This window comes from Protopterus annectens, chromosome 7.part0 (genome assembly GCF_019279795.1).
Source record: "Protopterus annectens isolate FY-2018-M chromosome 7.part0, PAN1.0, whole genome shotgun sequence".
In the NCBI taxonomy this organism is placed as follows: domain Eukaryota; kingdom Metazoa; phylum Chordata; order Ceratodontiformes; family Protopteridae; genus Protopterus; species Protopterus annectens.
The window spans coordinates 1576422215-1576442018 of NC_056739.1; the positions used below are offsets into that span (position 1 = coordinate 1576422215).

At 37.8% G+C, this 19804-nt stretch overlaps 1 protein-coding gene across 5 annotated transcripts in view; it reads right to left on the reverse strand.

The window, feature by feature from the left end:
• PHF2 (PHD finger protein 2) overlaps positions 1 to 19804 on the reverse strand; it is a 3400138-nt gene that overhangs the window by 497523 nt on the left and 2882811 nt on the right. For all 5 annotated transcript variants that reach the window (XM_044078128.1, XM_044078127.1, XM_044078125.1 and 2 more), the window contains exon 21: positions 4135 to 4244. In XM_044078128.1, coding sequence (XP_043934063.1) covers positions 4135 to 4244 — 110 coding nt within the window. The remainder of the gene's footprint in view (positions 1 to 4134; positions 4245 to 19804) is intronic.

The following is a 19804-nucleotide window of genomic DNA, read 5'->3' on the forward strand; positions in this document are numbered from 1 at the left end:
AGTGCTGCCTAGTCATAAAAAATCTTTTTGTTCTTCCTTAGTGAGTGTTTTGGGTACTCCCTGTGCATATTGTATAGGGGTTTGTAGAACAAGATTTTTACATCTGTAAATACTAATAGGACTTTTGAGATCAGGGGTCTTATTACATGTATCACAAGTTGGGTGATACATGTAATAAGACCCCTGATCTTATTACATGTATCACGAGTTGGGTGATTTATTAAGTTATATGCTGTTGTGCTTTTTATGTGGGACAGACCACAAGTAGTTTTAAACAAAAGGATTGAATGAACACTTTTGCTTTATTATTGTGGAAATGTATAATTATTTCTGTCTCTAGCTGTCAGATTAATGCAGTTAATGAATGTACTCAGGATAGTGTTTTAGGATAAAAGTAAGTTATATACTTACTATAATGTTCCATCTGAGTTGTTGCTTTCCATTTGTCTTCAACCTGAGTGACTTGAATCCAGCAGGGATCCGACTCGGCCGCATACTCCAGCATCAGATCCAAACTCCAAGCTCCTCCCCTATCCATAATGCTTCTATCTCCCACCTCCCCTCAGATCGAGTTTGTTGCAGAACAGCAGCAACCCAACCTAGACAATATGCCTATCAACCTGGCATAACACACAAAAGGCTTATCAAAGGGAAGACTAGCGAGGGACTATGATTCTGCCATCTGGTTCATTACAAAACCCACACAAGGCAGGGAGAAGGAGGGAGGGACGGTTGAAGACAAATGGAAAGCAACAACTCAGATGGAACGTTATGGTAAGTACATAACTTATTTATCTGAAGTTTTTGCTTTCATATGATCTTCAATCTGAGGGACAGAGTCCCCAGCTACCAATAACCCTGAGAGGTCCTCATGGAAAAATGTTCCAGAGCACAGCTCAGCCAAAGGATGCCCTGCCCCTAGAAAGAAGGTCCAATTTATAATAGGAGATAAATGTGTGCAATTAAGCCAGGTAGCTGCAGAACAGATATTATCTTATGAAACCCTGGACCAAAAAGTCACTGAAGTAGCGAGAGACCTGGTGGAATGCACCTAGACATGTCCTGGTGGAGATAACCCTTTGGCTTGATAGGCCATTGAAATGCATTCAGATGTCCATTGAGCAATAGTCACTTTACAAATAGACTTTCCCAAGAAAGGTCTGGAGAAGGAAAGTTGATCCAACTTACAAAAGGATTTTGTTCTATGAAAATCAAAATGCAGCTGCCTGTGAACATCAAGCAAGTGCAATTTGTACTCTCCCTTATTTTGGAAATTTGGAAAGAAAACTGGTAAACTGATAACCTGGTTAGTATTAGACTCAGATGCTACCTTTGGTAAAAGGGATGGATTAGTCCGCAGGGACACCCTATCTTTATGGAAGATCATATAAGGAGGCTTGAATCTCAGAAACCCTCTTGCCTGAGGTAATTGCTACCAAAAAGGCTGTTTTCCATGATGGAAACTGCAAATCAACCTTGGCTACTGGTTCGAAAGTAGAAGAACCAAGGCCTGCAGCACAAAAGTAAGATCCCAAGGGGGCGCTGGATCCTTAATCGAAGGCCTAAGTCAAAAGGTACCTTTCAAAAAGGCCTTACAAAGTTTAGAAGAAGCCAATGAAGCCATATTTTTGCCTATGTGAAAGTTAGAAATTGCTGCCAGTTGAACCTTAACCTTAGAGAAACTACCGCCATGGTTAAAAATGTTCACCAGAAATTCCAAAATGGCCTAAACTGGCACAGTGAAAGCATCCAAATCATGCTGAGGAGGTCCAGATTGAGAAACACTTCCATTTATTTGAATAAACCTTCCTGGTAGAAGATTTGCGAAGAGATGACAGAAGAGCGAAAGAGACCCAAGAAAAATAACCACTTACTACCACAGAGCTTGGAGCTAAGGAACCATGCTGCTGTTCAAATGAGCTGCAAATGAGATCTGAGGGAAGGAGAGAGATGGGGGCATCATGGGTAAGGGAGGAGCTAGGAGTTTGGATCCGATGCTAGAGTATGCTGCTGAGTCTGTTGAGGATCAAATGAAAGCAACAACTTCAGATTCTACTGTTTTATTTAATATAAACATATGTGAATTTGTTTGTTTTTGGTTACATTAATCAGCTTAGTACAGATCACTTCCTGTTTGTATGCCATGGGACTGAAAATTTTAGTATTTATTGGGCAATTCTTTTCTTAAATAACCCATTACTGATAAAGCTAGCTGATGAAACCCAGGTCTGTCGATGTTTGATTTTCCAATAAAGGATATTTATATTTATCTATATGGTTTGATTTGGTGTGAATCTTTTTGCGCTGTGCACCACTTTTCTAGCTTGTGTGGATTGTGTGTGTGTGTATATATACAGACACACACATACATATATGTATATATGTATGTAATATATATATATATATATATATATATATATATACACATATATGTGCGTGTGTGTGTGTGTGTGTGTGTATATATATATATATATATATATATATATATATATATATATATATATATATATATATAGATATGCATATATATAGATATGCATATATATAGATATATATATAGATATGCATATACATATGTGTATATATATATATATATATATATATATATATATATATATAGATATATAATAAACAGATAACACACACACACACACACTTGTGCATAAGACCTTTTACAGTATCACAGCAGGTGCATTTGTAACATGAGACACCAAAGGATACTGCTCTGCTGTAATGTACCTGTGTGTGTGTCTGAGCTTTTGCTAGAGGAGTAGCTAAGGGAACCATAAACAACATTTCCACTGCAGCACAGTGAACTCACACCTGAATGGAGATGTCTATACATGCACTGACATTCCACTGTTGCAGAAAGATTCAGTATACAGTCAAACTGTCTCTAAATTTTATTAGTCTTATTAATGCCATGCAGCTTGTATACATGTGTGCTTCAAGTAAGGTACCCGTGTGGTCAGGAACATATCATTTTGGCAGCCTTAATTGGTGGCTTTCTTTGAATCAGGATGTGACTTCTTCCCCTGAATTTTCCTGTGCACTGGCCTTACAATATACATCAAGACTCTGATGTTCAAACTCATTCTAAGACATTTTTGACAAAGACAAAGTGGAAAACATTTGCCTGTGCAATCTGGGGAACCATCTCTGGTAATAAAAAAAAATCTTAAGCTGTATGCCATCACTAAATGAAACTTCAAAAAATGAGGAATGTGGGGTTATAAGGGAATACAGTTTAAAAGCACTACAGGACTGCTCACAATCATCTCAGTTTGAAGAACAGTAATGATCTTTACTGTAGCAGAATGAAAAATCATTGCAAACCTGGAATTCAAAACTGTTTCAGATTCAAGTCACAAATTGAAGGACTACTGGTTATAACTTAGTTGCAAAATGTCAGTAAGTATCCTGTACCCAAGCCTTACCACAGCAAAGAATAATATACTGCATATGCCTTCTCAAACAGAACCCCCCCAAAACCAGTAATGTGTCTACTGATGAGATGCAATTTAGTAAAAAGTGTAGCAAACTTGGAGTTTAGTACATTTAGACAGTAGGGTATGTGTCTCAGTACCACCTTATAGTAGCATATGCTAAAGTTAACAGTTTTTTTTACTTTGGGATTCCCTCTTCAGAGAGTGCATGCACATCATTTTTTTATTTACTTTGATAATAATCAGACAACTATTAGGTAAGCAGTTTAAAAAAGTCACTAGATTGTCTTTAATCTGATGTGCATCTCAGTTCTAAGACAACTGTTTCATAATGGCTTCCTCATACATAGTTAAATCAGAAAGATTGAATAATACAGACTGCGTGTTGGTAAATCTATACACAAACAAAATAACGTCAAAATAAATGCTGGTGAGTATGGCCTTTAAGTGCAAAATACTTGTTATATGATATGTAGTTTTGGACACACTCACACACATACATACACACGCACACACACACACAGTCTAAAACAGCAACATAAAAATATAAATATAATGATATTCATACAGAAAAATGTGTCAACCTAATATAACATTCAGCAAAAACATTAATGTTTTCTCTGGGCAACATTACAAAAATGGGGAAATTTTCCTTAAGTCTTGCATTGCTTACATGAGTATGGCTTACCTGTTTGGATAACTTGGCAGCTGCTACTGCTAGCCCAGTTTCTATGGAGGCAACTTTCGTACCCTCTCGGACTGGTCTGTCTTGTCGAGGCACTGTTGGACCAACTCTTGCTAAATGAAAGAGTTAAGTATTTATATGCCAAAGCAACATAATTAAGTAAAAAAAGAACGTCTGAGTTGTCAAATTTGTTACTCCCCTTCACAAGTATGAATAAATCAGTCGACAGTGTAGTATTTACACATTTAAGTCCTAATCTTTTACTTAAAACACATTTTAAATCTTATGGCTTGAAAAAAAAATAATTCTAGGCTTACAGTGTTTACTACTAACTACGAGAACTTTTGCTTTTGCACTTCTGAATATCTTTACCTTTATGCAACCAAAACCTTTTAAGGTTACATGACAAAGGATCAAATAGTGACTTAAAATAACTTAGTTTATAAAAGCAGTTTTATCAAATCTGTTAGAAGCCCCAAAACAACATCTATGGAAATACACCCTACCTATCCGGAGGACTACAGCTGCCAGATAGGTTAGAACCAGATGGTAGAATACAGTAAGGTTCCCCTACAAAAGGCAGTCAGACTGTTTGCCACCCCCGCAAATGCTTCTTCGGATGTAATCAATCATATTTCACTCAACTGTAGTTCAGTCATGACTTTTACGTTTACCTAAATTAAGGATAACTGAACTGCATACTGTAGGCTACAATAAACAGAACTACCATCTTTTCTGATATGCCAGAGTTCTCCAGGGCAACACTATATCTTACCCATGTCCTGCATCTTAGCATTCTCCTTTCTTCTACCTTGTGAAAACAGTAATGGCCTTCACCCTTTGTTGAGATTCTTTGTTCCACAAGGTTCTTTAATTTCTGTGATTGACCTACACTACAAAACTACCATGGAACATTGTTGTTATTGTACTGAGAGGATAACTATAAAACAAAACAAGTGGTAACAAATGCATAATTCTGTGGTGCACAACCATCGTATATGTAGAGTATTTCAGTCTTCTGTCTGACTGATACAAGCAGCAACATTTTAATCTTTCATCCTGACGACATTTGTTCTTTCCTTGGGAGATGGCTTGGATTTCTGCTTACCACCAGACAGCCCTGTGTAAGTGGTCAGAAAAAAGTCAGAAAAATGTAAACATAGCAAAGTGGAAAATACCAGCAGGCAAAGCCTACACATCTGCAGTAATACACACAGTCATGCTGATGTCACTGCATATGTGGGATCTCTAACTACACAAAATCGCAGTAGCTTCATATGAGGCTCAACCAGGCAAGACTTGATGGGAAGTTAAAGTTTCCATATGTTGAGGACAGACAGACAAAAACAAAGGTGAAAAACAACAAAACATGGGCTAGTTTAAGTGTGATAAAACAGGCTGGTGCTTTTGCTGAAACATGTAAGTGGAGCTGTATTACGGGTAGAAGTGTGTGGATACTCTTGTTTTTTTAAACAAGAAACATCTTTATTAAATTATCACTTATGACATAGACAATCATACATTTATATCAATGAAAACAAACCATATTGAAACAATCCCAGTTGTTAAGTATTTTACATCATATACCACATTGACACAATTATAGCTGCAAACATTATACATCTCATATAATCTACCCAATCATTGTCAGTCAAGCATTACATACCTCATTCAAATCCTGCCATCTTTTAAACCTCATGCCTCCCTGTATGTTTTGTTCAAACAATTCCCATTTTTCCCCAGGTAATTTATTCCTACCCTTTTCTGAAGATCCCAATTCCAGTTGTTTTATCTCTGTTACTATAGTCACTTCTAGTACAGTTAGTTTAGACTTTGATTTCCATTTTCTAGTAATTGCTTTTTTGGCAGCCACCATAATTAGACTCAGCAAGGCCCTAATATGTCTAGCAATTCCGTCTATCATAGCTCAAAAAAATAATTTTCCTAGTTACTCCAATTTGCTCACCCAGTATCTCTGATAATTACACTCCCAGAAAAGATGTTCCCAATTACCCTTTTCTTCCCCATCACACATCCACTTGTTGTCTACCTGAGGAAGAATTCTCTGGAGTCTACTTGGGGTACAAAAATATTTATGTAAACATTTCCAAGCACAAATCCTAAATCTTCTAAATTTTGTTGAATATTTGGGAGACAAACATATATCCCCACATTGTTTCTTTGTGAACTGCTTATCCAATCTCTCTTCCCAATCCTTTAAAACCTACTCTGATTGACTGTTATAGTTATGCAATATTGTATATGCCCTATTAATTATTCCTTTTTTAACAGCAGCTTCTGTTCTCGATTCTACTAAAAACTCCACTAGTGCTGGTGTTTCGTTTAGGACTACCCCCCCATTTCTTTCTCTTTGCCTATACTCTGATATTGATCCTGGATAGTGAAGGCAATCTCATACCTCTCAACTGTACAAATTTTCACAGAATGTTCAGATTTTAACCTCAAATTTTTGGTTCGTTTTTCATAAAACTAGTTTCCTGGCAAATTGGTGGCAAATCATTAAAGACTAAAGTTAGAAAATAATGTGAGGCATTTGAGTTTCAGACTTCACACACATCAGAAAATTCATGCTAATGCACAACCTGTTATTCTATCAACTTTCTAAGTTTGGTAGAGCAATATTTAACAATTCTCCCTATTTTTTGGGCCTCTGTCCCACATTTTTTAATGGTTTTGTCCAGAGTTCTTGCTCAAAGAGGTTAACAGGTATGTCTCTAACCTGCAGTCCAAATAAATTCTTGGCATCCTCCGATTCTATTACCTTTCCCTCTCTAGATATTTGTGTCTAACACCTCTGTTCCTTGCCAGTGTTCTCCAATAAATTCCAGCCTCCTCTTGCCTATTGTCTGTATCCTTAATTACAATCATCCCTATCAGCAGAATTTCCTTTCTTCATTCCCGTGTTGGCTTAGTTCTTAGAATACTTTCTGCTACTTTATGAATATAATATTCTCTATGATTATTGTTATTCTCCTTAAAGGACTGCATGCAAAATCCTAGTCTTTCCTTGTTTCTTGAGCCTCACCCCCATTTCATCATCATCCCTTTCCACTCTGAATTATACGTTTCTGCTCGTGCTATGTATAGCAGCCTTAACTGTATAGCTCTGAAATATCCCTTCAAATTGGGTAATCCCAATACACCTTGTTCTACTGGAAGAATCATCTTATCCCACTTGACACTTGCCATCTTCCCCTCCCAGATAAAATCCTTCAGCTCTTTATTAATTGCTATCCTCAACTTCTCCGCTTGTTGATAAAAATATGCCTGACCTTTGTATAAGACTAAAAGGACTGCACTTTTTCATACAGTACTACATTTTCTTTATTTTTTTTTCACTGAATATTAATTGAATTGAATATTGTGGTCTCTGTGTCTCTACAGAGAACTTGTTAGAAGTTAGCTATTGGTAAAAGAAGGGGGTAGTTTCCTTTCATTGATATTCTTTGTTCAGCTCCTAGCCTAGAGGGTTTGTCTTGCCATATAGGGGTTACATCTTGTGTTATTTCTGCTAAAATATCTGAGTTTTGGCTGGCTAAGATCTACCTGCAGTCAACTGGATGCATAAGCGAATTAAGTACACTTTTACCTGCACTTTTTCATATAGTGCTGCATTTTATTTTATTTTTTCACTGAATATTAACTGAATTGAAAATTGTCGTCTCTGTGTCTCTACAGAGAACTTGTTAGAGGTTAGCCATTGGTAGCAGTAGGGGGTAGATTCATCTAGCCTAGAGGGTTTGCCTTGCAATATAATTGTTACATTTTATGTCATTTCTGCAAAAATATCTGAGCTTTGGCTGGATAAGATCTACCTGCAGTCAACTGTCAATATATGTGAGAGATGCAACTATATAGCCAAACTGGAGAGTAAGCTCTCTCAACCCAGTACTAGCACAGCCTGTCAGGAGGAGAAGGTAACCACACACACCACAAATCCAGTCTCACATAGACCTATCGCATCAGGAAACCAAACACAAGCACACAAAAACATACTCGGAGGCTCCAAATAAAAATCTGCCTAAGCAGCAGAGACCTCCAAAGCAGACATCCAAGCAACACCAACCACGAAACTATATCCACGTAGCACATAGCTCACAAAGTCAGTGTGCCACACAGTCACAGCCCTTAAGGCTAAACAACGCACCTAATACACTTGTAATAGGTGATTCTGTTGTCAGACACACTGACGTCCCACTCACCAGGCTGAACAAGGAGAAGGTCACTGTAAGCTGCCTGTTGGATGCCAGGATCCGCCACATAACACAAACACTAACGTCACTCCAAAGCAAGTACAAATATGACTCCGTCATTGTCCATGCTGGTGTGAATGACCTGAGACGTTCCTCCCTGGACTACATGAAAAAAGACGTACAGGAGCTCTTTGATCATGTAGCCCAGGCTAGTATGACCCTGACCTTGAGTAGCATCTTACCCTTACCAAGAATGATGCCACAGTATAAAGACAAAATGATAAATTTTAACAATTGGCTAAAGTATTGGTGTCATTCAAAGGGGATCCAGTGTCTGTCAGCCTGAGATGACATGCTCGACAAGCCACATTGCTTCGCTAGGGACGGCTTGCACCTGTCACCTCTGGGTTTTCGAATACTGGCAAAGGCTCTTGCCTCCCCCATAGTGCCTTTTTTAGGCAAGGCTCAAAAGACAAACCCACCCCCATAGACAACACAAAGAAAAAAAAACTAAGGGTAATGCTGCTCAACGCCAGAAGTCTAAACCTCAAGATGCATGCACTCGAGACTCTCCTAAGTATGGAGAATATCGATATCTGTGCAGTAACAGAAACCTGGTTCATGGCTCCCGAGAGCACCCCAGCACTAACAGGTTATACTTCATACCATGCTTTCCGGCCCCAAAACTCGGACCAAACCACAAAAGGAGGGGGAGTATCCATATTTATCAAAGATACCCACACCTCCAGGTTAGTGGCACTGCACGAAGCAGACCATCTATGTGCAACTAACAGTGGACAAAACTGCCTTTCAGTTTGTAGCCTGCTACAGACCACCCTCCCAAACACAGGAACCTCACTCGGCTTTCCTGAGAACACTGGAGAATATGAAGGTCTCTCCAAACACTATTATATTGGGTGACTTCAACTACCCAAACATCGATTGGGAAAACTACTCAAGCCCAAACACCCTCGCCCAACGGTTCCTAGAATTTATAAACTCAAATGCTATGGAACAACTGGTCACCACTCCCACAAGAGGGGAAAACATATTGCATCTGGTCATCACCAACATGGGGTCTCTATGCTCCACACCAGAGGTATACCCCTCATTGGTAAGATCAGACTATAAACAAATCTCACTGTTCATCCATATTCTGTCCCCACCCCTAGCCAAGGAAACCACGGTGAAGAACTTCTCAAAAGCAAACTTCACACTTCTCAAAACTGAGGTGGAATCCTTCAAAGCCCCCGGACCAGTGGAAAATATGGCCCAAAATGCAGAATCCTTTACAAAAGCATTCTGTGGACACCTACAGGAATGCATAGAGCATGCTATCCCAAATAAAACCAAGACTCACTCCCCCAAAGGCAGGAGACCTGTTTGGTGGACCCCGGCCATAAATAAGCTATACAACAGAAGGAGAAAGCTACTACATGACAGAGCAAAATCCCAAAAAGGGAAGGCGCCACTGATCAGTACTAGCAAGAAACTACGATCCCTCATAAAATCATCTAAGGCCAGCTTCGAAAGAAAAATTGCACAAGACACTAAAGATAATTACAAGGCCTTATTTAGTTATGTCAGAAACCTGGGAGGCAACTCCCAGATATGTTCTGAGTTAGTTCAAAATGACAAAAAATACACTGAACCCACAGACATTGCCAACATCCTGACAGAAACGTTCAGTGCAAACTCCCCCCCCCATTCCCCCTCAAAAGAGCAAATGTCTATCCCAACAGAGTGTAGCCTTCCTGAGATCACAGATGCACAGGTGAGAGCTGCCCTCTCCAAAGTGAAAAACACAGCATCAATGGGACCAGACGGTGTCCCGGGCTGCGTCTTACACGAGCTCCAAGAAGAACTAAACCCTCATATAAAGTCACTGTTCAATCTCAGCCTTACTACAGGATATGTACCCAAGGAATGGCATACAGCAACAGTGGCCCCACTCCACAAAGGTGGTGCCACAACAGACCCCGGAAACTGTCGCCCTATAAGCCTGACTAGCCTGATCTGCAAAGCTATGGAGCGAATCATCATGGAAATCATAAGCAAAGACATTGGGAACCTCCAGACACTGGATCCTACCCAATTCGGCTTCGTTAAGGGCAGATCTTGCCTCTTGAACCTGGTCGACTTCTTTGAAACAGTTACCAAAGCCATAGATGAAGGGAAGGTAGTCCACACAGCCTACCTGGACCTCGCAAAAGCCTTCGACACAATACCCCACTCAGGCATCATAAATAAGCTCACCAGCTTAAATATCAACCCCTATGTCACAAGATGGGTTGCAAACTGGCTCAGGGATAAGAACCTACATGGTCAGAATAGCAGGTGCCATGTCAGACTCTAAACCAGTTACAAGTGGTGTCCCACAAGGCTCAGTCCTGGGACCTCTCTTGTTCGGTATATATTTCTCCAAGGTACAGGCTAACATGGGTGGACTATGGCTGACCAAGTTCGCAGATGACTGCAAACTGGGTGCTGTAATCGACTCTCCGGCTGACACAAGCATCCTCCAAAAAGGTCTCACAGAGACGGATAACTTGTGCCAGAGCCATGGCCTAAAGCTAAATGCCAAAAAGTGCATAATCATCCCCTTTGGGAAAAACAAAGTGCTCACAAATTACCATATAGGAGGTAATCCATTAAGTATGGAAGAAGTAATTAGGGACTTGGGGACCCAAGTAGATAGCAATCTCTCCTTTGACAATCACGTTGCCAAAGTGGTTAGAAAGACCTTATCACGAAAGGGTTCACATCTAGATCAAGAGAGGTCATTGTGCCCCTCTACTCATCACTTATCAGGCCCATAATTGAGTACAATGCCTCGTTTGGGATGTACCTTATCTGACACCTTCAGCAACTGGAAAGACCCCAAAAGTATCTCACCAAGAGGATCAAGGGGCTCAAACAGATGCCCTATGCAGTTCGGCTAAAGAAACTCCAGCTCTACTCAGTTGCGTACCGCCTACTCAGAGGCGATCTGTGTCTGACGTATAAAGCCATGTCCAACCCAGAATTAATGGACAAGCTTCACCTCAGGAAATCCAAATCCCTTAGAGCTACACGCTCCAGGGACTTGAACCTCAGCACAGAAATAAATAGGACATGCTGGAGGGACAGATTCATACCCCAGAGGCTCCCCTCACTCTGGAACAAAATACCAATCCATGTTAGGCAGAGCCCCTCACTGACCCTCTTCAAGAGAAATGTTGATGAGTGGATGGGAGATCGTAAGTTTACCCCTGGGATCTCTTCTGTGTCCCTGCTTGACAGAGATACAGTAAACTAACCTTAAAAGGGCTACCTTCTGTGACCTACTATACAGAGGCACAGTCAACTAATCTAAAAGGGTGGCAAAAGCCAAACACACTCTGGCTAGACTTATAAATGCCCTAGGGCAGATAGCCTAGTATCAACCTATGAACTGGATGAATAAGCGAATTAAAGTACACTCTTATCTGCACGTTTTCATATACAACTGCATTTTGTTTATTTTTTTCACTGAATATTAACTGAATTGAAAATGTTGGTCTCTGTGTCTCTACAAATAACTTTTTAGAATTTAGCCTTTGGTAGTAGTGGGGGGTAGTTTCATTTAATTGATATCATTTGTTTAGCTCCTAGCCTACAGGGTTTGTCTTGCCATATAAGTGTTACATCTTGTGCTGTTTCTGCTAAAATATCTGAGCTTTGGCTGGCTAAGATCTACCTGCAGTCAACTGGATGTAAAAGCGAATTTAAGTACACTTCCATCTGCACATTTTCATATATTACTGCATTTTATTTTATTTTTTAAGTGAATATTAATTGAATTGAAAATTGTGGTCCTTGTCTCTACAAAGAACTTCTTAGAAGTTAGCCATTGGTAGCAGTAAGGAGTAGTTTTATTTCATTGATATTCTTTGTTTAGCTCCTAGCCTAGAGGGTTTGTCTTGCCATATAAGTGTTACATCTTGTGTTAATTCTGCTAAAATATCTGAGCTTTGGCTGGCTAAAATCTATCTGTAGTCAACTGGATGTATAAGCGTATTTAAGAACACTTATCTGCACTTTTTCATATACTACTGCATTTTTTTTTCACTGAATATTAATTGAATTGAAAATTGTGGTATCTGTGACTCTACAGAGACCATGTTAAGCATGGGAAGCAGTAAGGGCTAGTTTCATTTTGTTGATATTCTTTGTTTAGCTCCTAGTCTAGAGGGTTTGTCTTGCCATATCAGTGTTACATCTTGTATGACTTTTGCTAAAATATCTGAGCTTTGGCTGGCTAAGATATACCTGCAGTCAACTGGACGTATAAGCGAATTTATGAAAACTTTTATCTGCACTATTTCATATAGTACTGCATTGTTTTCACTGAATATTAACTGAATTGAAAATTGACATCTCTGTGTCTCTACAGAGACCTTGTTAGAAGTTAGCCATGAGTAGCAGTACGGGGTAGATTCGTTTCATTGATATTTTTTGTTTAGCTCCTAGCCTAGAGGGTTTGTCTTGCCATATCAGTGTTACATCTTGTGATATTTCTGTTAAAATATCTGAGTTTTGACTGGCTAAGATCTGCCTGCAGTCAACTGGACGTATACATAAATTTAAGTACACTTAAATCTGCACTTTTTCATATAGTACTGCATTTTATTTTTTTCACTGAATATTAACTGAATTCAAAATTGTGTTCTTGGTGTCTCCACAGAGAACATGTTAGAATTTAGCCATTGGTAGCAGTAGGGGGTAGTTTCATTTCATTGATATTCTTTGTTTAGCCGCTCGCCTAGAGGGTTATGTCTTGCCATATGTGTTACATCTTGTGATATTTCTGTTACAATATCTGAGCTTTGACTGGCTAAGATCTGCCTGCAGTCAGCTGGACATATATGTGAATTAAAGTGCAGATTTAAATGTACTTATTCATACAGTACTGCATTTTATTTATTTTTTCATGGAATATTAATTGAATTGAAAATTGTGGTCTCTGTGTCTCTACAGAGAACTTGTTAGAAGTTGGCCATTGGTAGTAGTAGGGGGTAGTTTCATTTCATTGATATTCTTTGTTTGGCTACAAGCCTAGAGGGTTTGTCTTTCCATATAAGTGTTACATCTTGTGTTATTTCTGCTAAAATATCTGAGCTTTGGCTGGCTAAAATGAACCTGCAATCAACTGGACATATAAGCGAATTTAAGAACACTTTAATCTGCATTTTTTCATATACTACTGCATTTTATTTATTTGTTTTCACTGAATATTAGTTGAATTGAAAATTATGGTCTCTGTGTCTCTACAGAGAACTTGTTAGATGTTAGCCATTGGTAGCAGTAGGTGGTAGTTTCATTTCATTGCTATTCTTTGTTTAGCTCCTAGACTAGAGGGTTTGTCTTGCCATATCAGTGTTACATCTTGTGTTACCTTCTGCTAAAATATCGGTGCTTTGGCTGGCTAAGATCTACCTGCAGTCAACTGGACATATAAGCGAATTTAAGTACACTTTTATCTGCACTTTCATATAGTACTGCATTTTATTTTTTTTTCACTGAATATTGAAAATTGTGGTCTCTCTGTCTCTACAGAGAACTTGTTAGAAGTTAGCCACTGTTAGCAGTAAAGAGTAGTTTCATTTCATTGATATTCTTTGTTTAGCTCCTAGCCTAGAGGGTTTTGTCTTGCCATTTAGGTGTTACATCTTGTGTTGTTTCTGCTAAAATATCTGAGGTTTGGCTGGCCAAGATCTACCTGCAGTCAACTGGAAGTATAAGTGAATTTAGGTACACTTTTATCTGCACTTCTTCATATAGTACTGCATTTTATTTTTTCTTCATTGAATATTAATTGAATTGAAAACTGTGGTGTCTCTGTCTGTACAGAGAACTTGTTAGAAGTTGGCCACTGGAAGCAGTACGGGGTATTTTCATTTCATTGATATTCTTTGTTTAGCTCCTAGCCTACATGGTTTGTCTTGCCATATAAGTGTTACATCTTGTGTTATTTCTGCTTAAACATCTGAGCTTTGGTTGGTTAAGATCTACCTGTAGTCAACTGGATGTATAAGAAAATTTAAGTACACTTTTATCTGCACTTTTTTATAAATTAATGCATTTTATTTTTTTTTTCAGTGAATATTAAATGAATTGAAAATTGTGGTCTCTTGTGTCTCTACAGAAACCTTGTTAGATGTTAGCCATGGGAAGCAGTAGGGGGTAGATTCATTGGATCACCTACAAAACACTGACAGCCCAAAACACCATCACCCATATGGCAGCCGCCAAATGGTCGACACTAACAATATCGACAGTGCCAGAACTGCATAAAAAGGAAAATAAAATTTCCATTTTTTGGGCTAGCATGGGGGCTACGTCCCCCCCGCATCCCCCTCGTACCTTTAATATACCAACTCCGAGATTGCACTACAGTGCAGAAATGGAAATGTTTCTATTCCGCACTATTGGGACATAACGTTTCCCCATTGTCCATATTCTGAATGTCGACCATATGGCGTTGGCCATATGGGTGTCGACATTGTGAGCTGTCGGCATTCTGTATGGGACCCGATTCATTTCATTGATATTCTTTTATTAGCTCCTAGCCTAGAGGGTTTGTCTTGCCAAATCAGTGTTACATCTTGTTTTACTTCTGCTAAAATATCTGAGCTTTGGCTGGCTAAGATCTACCTGCAGTCAACTAGAAGTATAAGCAAATTTAATTACACTTTTATCTGCACTTTTTCATATAGTACTGCATTTTATTTATTATTTTTTCACTGAGTATTAATTAAAAATTGTAGTCTGTGTCTCTACAGAGAACTTGTTAGAAGTTAGCTATTGCTAGCAGTAGGGGGTAGTTTTATTTCATTGATATTCCTTGTTTAGCTCCTAGCCAAGAGGATTTGTCTTGCCATATAAGTGTTGCATCTTGTGTTATTTCAGCTAAAATATCTGAGGTTTGGCTGGCTAATATCTACCTGCAGTCAGCTGGATGTATAAGCGAATTTAAGTACACTTTTATCTACGCTTTTTCATATAGTACTGCATTTTGTTTATTTTTTTCACTGAATATCAATTGAATTGAAAATTGTGGTCTCTGTGTCCCTACAGAGACCTTGTTAGAAGTTAGCCATGGGTAGCTGTAGGGTGTAGTTTCATTTCATTGATATTCTTTGTTTAGCTTCTAGCCTAGAAGGTTTGCCTTGCAATATCAGTGTTACAGCTTGTGTTACTTGTAATAAAATATCTGAGCTTTGGCTGGCTAAGATCTACCTGCAGTCAACTGGACGTATGAGCGAACTTAAGTACACTTTTATCTGCACTTTTTCATATAGCACTGCATTTTATTTAATTTTTTTCACTGAATATTAATTGAAAATTGTAGTCTCTGTGTCTCTACAGAGAACTAGTTAGAAGTTAGCTATTGGTAGCAGTAGGGGGTAGTTTCATTTCACTGATATTCTTTGCTTAGCTCCTAGCCTAGAGGATTTGTCTTGCCATATAAGTGTTGCATCTTGTGTTATTTCTGCTAAAATATCTGAGCTTTGGCTGGATAAGATCTACCTGAAGTCAACTGGACATATAAGCAAATTTAAATACACTTTAATCCGCACTTTTTCATATAGTACTGAATTTTCTTTATTTTTCACTGAAAATTAATTGAATTGAAAATTGTGGTCTTTGTGTCTTTACAGAGAACTTGTTAGAAGCCATTGCTAGTAGGAGGGAGTAGTTTTGTTTCATTGATTTTCTTTGAATCCAAGTCTATAAGGTTTGTCTTGCCATATAAGTGGTACATCTTGTGTTATTTCTGCTAAAATATCTGAGCTTTGGCTGGCTAAGATCTACCTGCAGTCAACTGGAAGTATAAGCGAATTTAAGTACACTTTAATCTGAACTTTTTCATATAGTACTGCATTTTATATTTATTTTTTTTCAATGAAAATTGTGGTCTTTGTGTCCCTACAGAGAACTTGTTAGAAGTTAGCTTGGTAGAAGTAGGGGGTAGTTTCATTTCATTGATATTCTTTGATTAGCTCTTAGCCCAGAGTGTTACATCTTGTGTTATTTCTGCTAAAATATCTGAGCTTTGGCTGGCTAAGATCTACCTGCAGTCAAATGGACATATAGTGAATTTAAGTACATTTTTACCTGCACTTTTTCATACAGTACTGCATTTTATTTTTTTTTTCACTAAATATTTATTGAAAATTGTGGTCTCTGTGTCTCTACAGAGAACTTGTTAGAAGTTAGCCGTTTGTGGCAGTAGGGGGTAGTTTCATTTCATTGTTTTTGTTTGCTTAGCTCCTAGCCTAGAGGATTTGTCTTGCCATATAAGTGTTACGTCTTGTGTTATTTCTGCTAAAATATCTGTGCTTTGGCTGGCTAAGATCTACCTGCAGTCAACTGGATGTATAGGTAAATTTAAGTACACTTTTATCTGCACTTTTTCATATAGTACAGCATTTTATTCATTTTTTTCACTGAATATTAATTGAATTGAAAATTGTGGTCCTTGTCTCTACAAAGAACTTCTTAGAAGTTAGCCATTGGTAGCAGTAAGGAGTAGTTTTATTTCATTGATATTCTTTGTTTAGCTCCTAGCCTAGAGGGTTTGTCTTGCCATATACGTGTTACATCTTGTGTTAATTCTGCTAAAATATCTGAGCTTTGGCTGGCTAAAATCTATCTGTAGTCAACTGGATGTATAAGCGTATTTAAGAACACTTATCTGCACTTTTTCATATACTACTGCATTTTTTTTTCACTGAATATTAATTGAATTGAAAATTGTGGTATCTGTGTCTCTACAGAGACCATGTTAAGCATGGGAAGCAGTAAGGGCTAGTTTCATTTTGTTGATATTCTTTGTTTAGCTCCTAGCCTAGAGGGTTTGTCTTGCCATATCAGTGTTACATCTTGTATGACTTTTGCTAAAATATCTGAGCTTTGGCTGGCTAAGATATACCTGCAGTCAACTGGACGTATAAGCGAATTTATGAAAACTTTTATCTGCACTATTTCATATAGTACTGCATTGTTTTCACTGAATATTAATTGAATTGAAAATTGACATCTCTGTGTCTCTACAGAGACCTTGTTAGAAGTTAGCCATGAGTAGCAATACGGGGTAGATTCGTTTCATTGATATTTTTTGTTTAGCTCCTAGCCTAGAGGGTTTGTCTTGCCATATCAGTGTTACATCTTGTGATATTTCTGTTAAAATATCTGAGTTTTGACTGGCTAAGATCTGCCTGCAGTCAACTGGACGTATACACAAATTTAAGTACACTTAAATCTGCACTTTTTCATATAGTACTGCATTTTATTTTTTTCACTGAATATTAACTGAATTCAAAATTGTGTTCTTGGTGTCTCCACAGAGAACATGTTAGAATTTAGCCATTGGTAGCAGTAGGAGGTAGTTTCATTTCATTGATATTCTTTGTTTAGCCCCTCGCCTAGAGGGTTATGTCTTGCCATATGTGTTACATCTTGTGATATTTCTGTTACAATATCTGAGCTTTGACTGGCTAAGATCTGCCTGCAGTCAGCTGGACATATATGTGAATTAAAGTGCAGATTTAAATGTACTTATTCATACAGTACTGCATTTTATTTATTTTTTCATGGAATATTAATTGAATTGAAAATTGTGGTCTCTGTGTCTCTACAGAGAACTTGTTAGAAGTTGGCCATTGGTAGTAGTAGGGGGTAGTTTCATTTCATTGATATTCTTTGTTTGGCTACAAGCCTAGAGGGTTTGTCTTTCCATATGTGTTACATCTTGTGTTATTTCTGCTAAAATATCTGAGCTTTGGCTGGCTAAAATGAACCTGCAATCAACTGGACATATAAGCGAATTTAAGAACACTTTAATCTGCATTTTTTCATATACTACTGCATTTTATTTATTTGTTTTCACTGAATATTAATTGAATTGAAAATTATGGTCTCTGTGTCTTTACAGAGAACTTGTTAGAAGCCATTGCTAGTAGGAGGGAGTAGTTTTGTTTCATTGATTTTCTTTGAATCCAAGTCTATAAGGTTTGTCTTGCCATATAAGTGGTACATCTTGTGTTATTTCTGCTAAAATATCTGAGCTTTGGCTGGCTAAGATCTACCTGCAGTCAACTGGAAGTATAAGCGAATTTAAGTATACTTTAATCTGAACTTTTTCATATAGTACTGCATTTTATATTTATTTTTTTTCAATGAAAATTGTGGTCTTTGTGTCCCTACAGAGAACTTGTTAGAAGTTAGCTTGGTAGAAGTAGGGGGTAGTTTCATTTCATTGATATTCTTTGATTAGCTCTTAGCCCAGAGTGTTACATCTTGTGTTATTTCTGCTAAAATATCTGAGCTTTGGCTGGCTAAGATCTACCTGCAGTCAAATGGACATATAGTGAATTTAAGTACATTTTTACCTGCACTTTTTCATACAGTACTGCATTTTATTTTTTTTTCACTAAATATTTATTGAAAATTGTGGTCTCTGTGTCTCTACAGAGAACTTGTTAGAAGTTAGCCGTTTGTGGCAGTAGGGGGTAGTTTCATTTCATTGTTTTTGTTTGCTTAGCTCCTAGCCTAGAGGATTTGTCTTGCCATATAAGTGTTACTTCTTGTGTTATTTCTGCTAAAATATCTGTGCTTTGGCTGGCTAAGATCTACCTGCAGTCAACTGGATGTATAGGTAAATTTAAGTACACTTTTATCTGCACTTTTTCATATAGTACAGCATTTTATTCATTTTTTTTCACTGAATATTAATTGAATTGAACATTGTGGTCTCTGTGTCTCTAAAGAGAACTTGTTAGAAGTTAGCCATTGGTAGTAGTAGGGGATAGTTTCATTTCATTGATATTCTTTATTTCGCTACAAGCCTAGAGGGTTTGTCTTGCCTTATAAGTGTTACATCTTGTGTTATTTCTGCTACAATATCTGAGCTTTGGCTGGCTAAGATCTACCTGCAGTCAACTGGACGTATAAGTAAATTTAAGTACACTTTAATCTGCACATTTTCACATAGTACTGCATTTTATTTTTATTTTGTTCTACAGAGAACTTGTTAGAAGTTAGCCATTGGTAGAAGTAGGGTGTAGTTTCATTTAATTGATATTCTTTGTTTAGCTCCTAGCATAGAGGGTTTTGTCTTGCCATATGTGTTACATCTTGTGTTATTTCTGCTAAAATATCTGAGCTTTGGCTGGCTAAGATCTGCCTGTAGTCAACTGGATGAATAAGTGAATTTCAGTACACTTTCATCTGCACTTTTTCATATAGTACTGCATTTTTTTCACATAATATTAATTGAATTGAAAACTGTGGTGTCTCTGTCTCTACAGAGAACTTGTTAGAAATTAGCCATTCATAGCAGTAGGGAGTAGTTTCATTTCATTGATATTCTTTGTTTAGCTCCTAGCCTAAAGGGCTTCTCTTGCCATATCAGTGTTAAATCTTGTGTTACTACA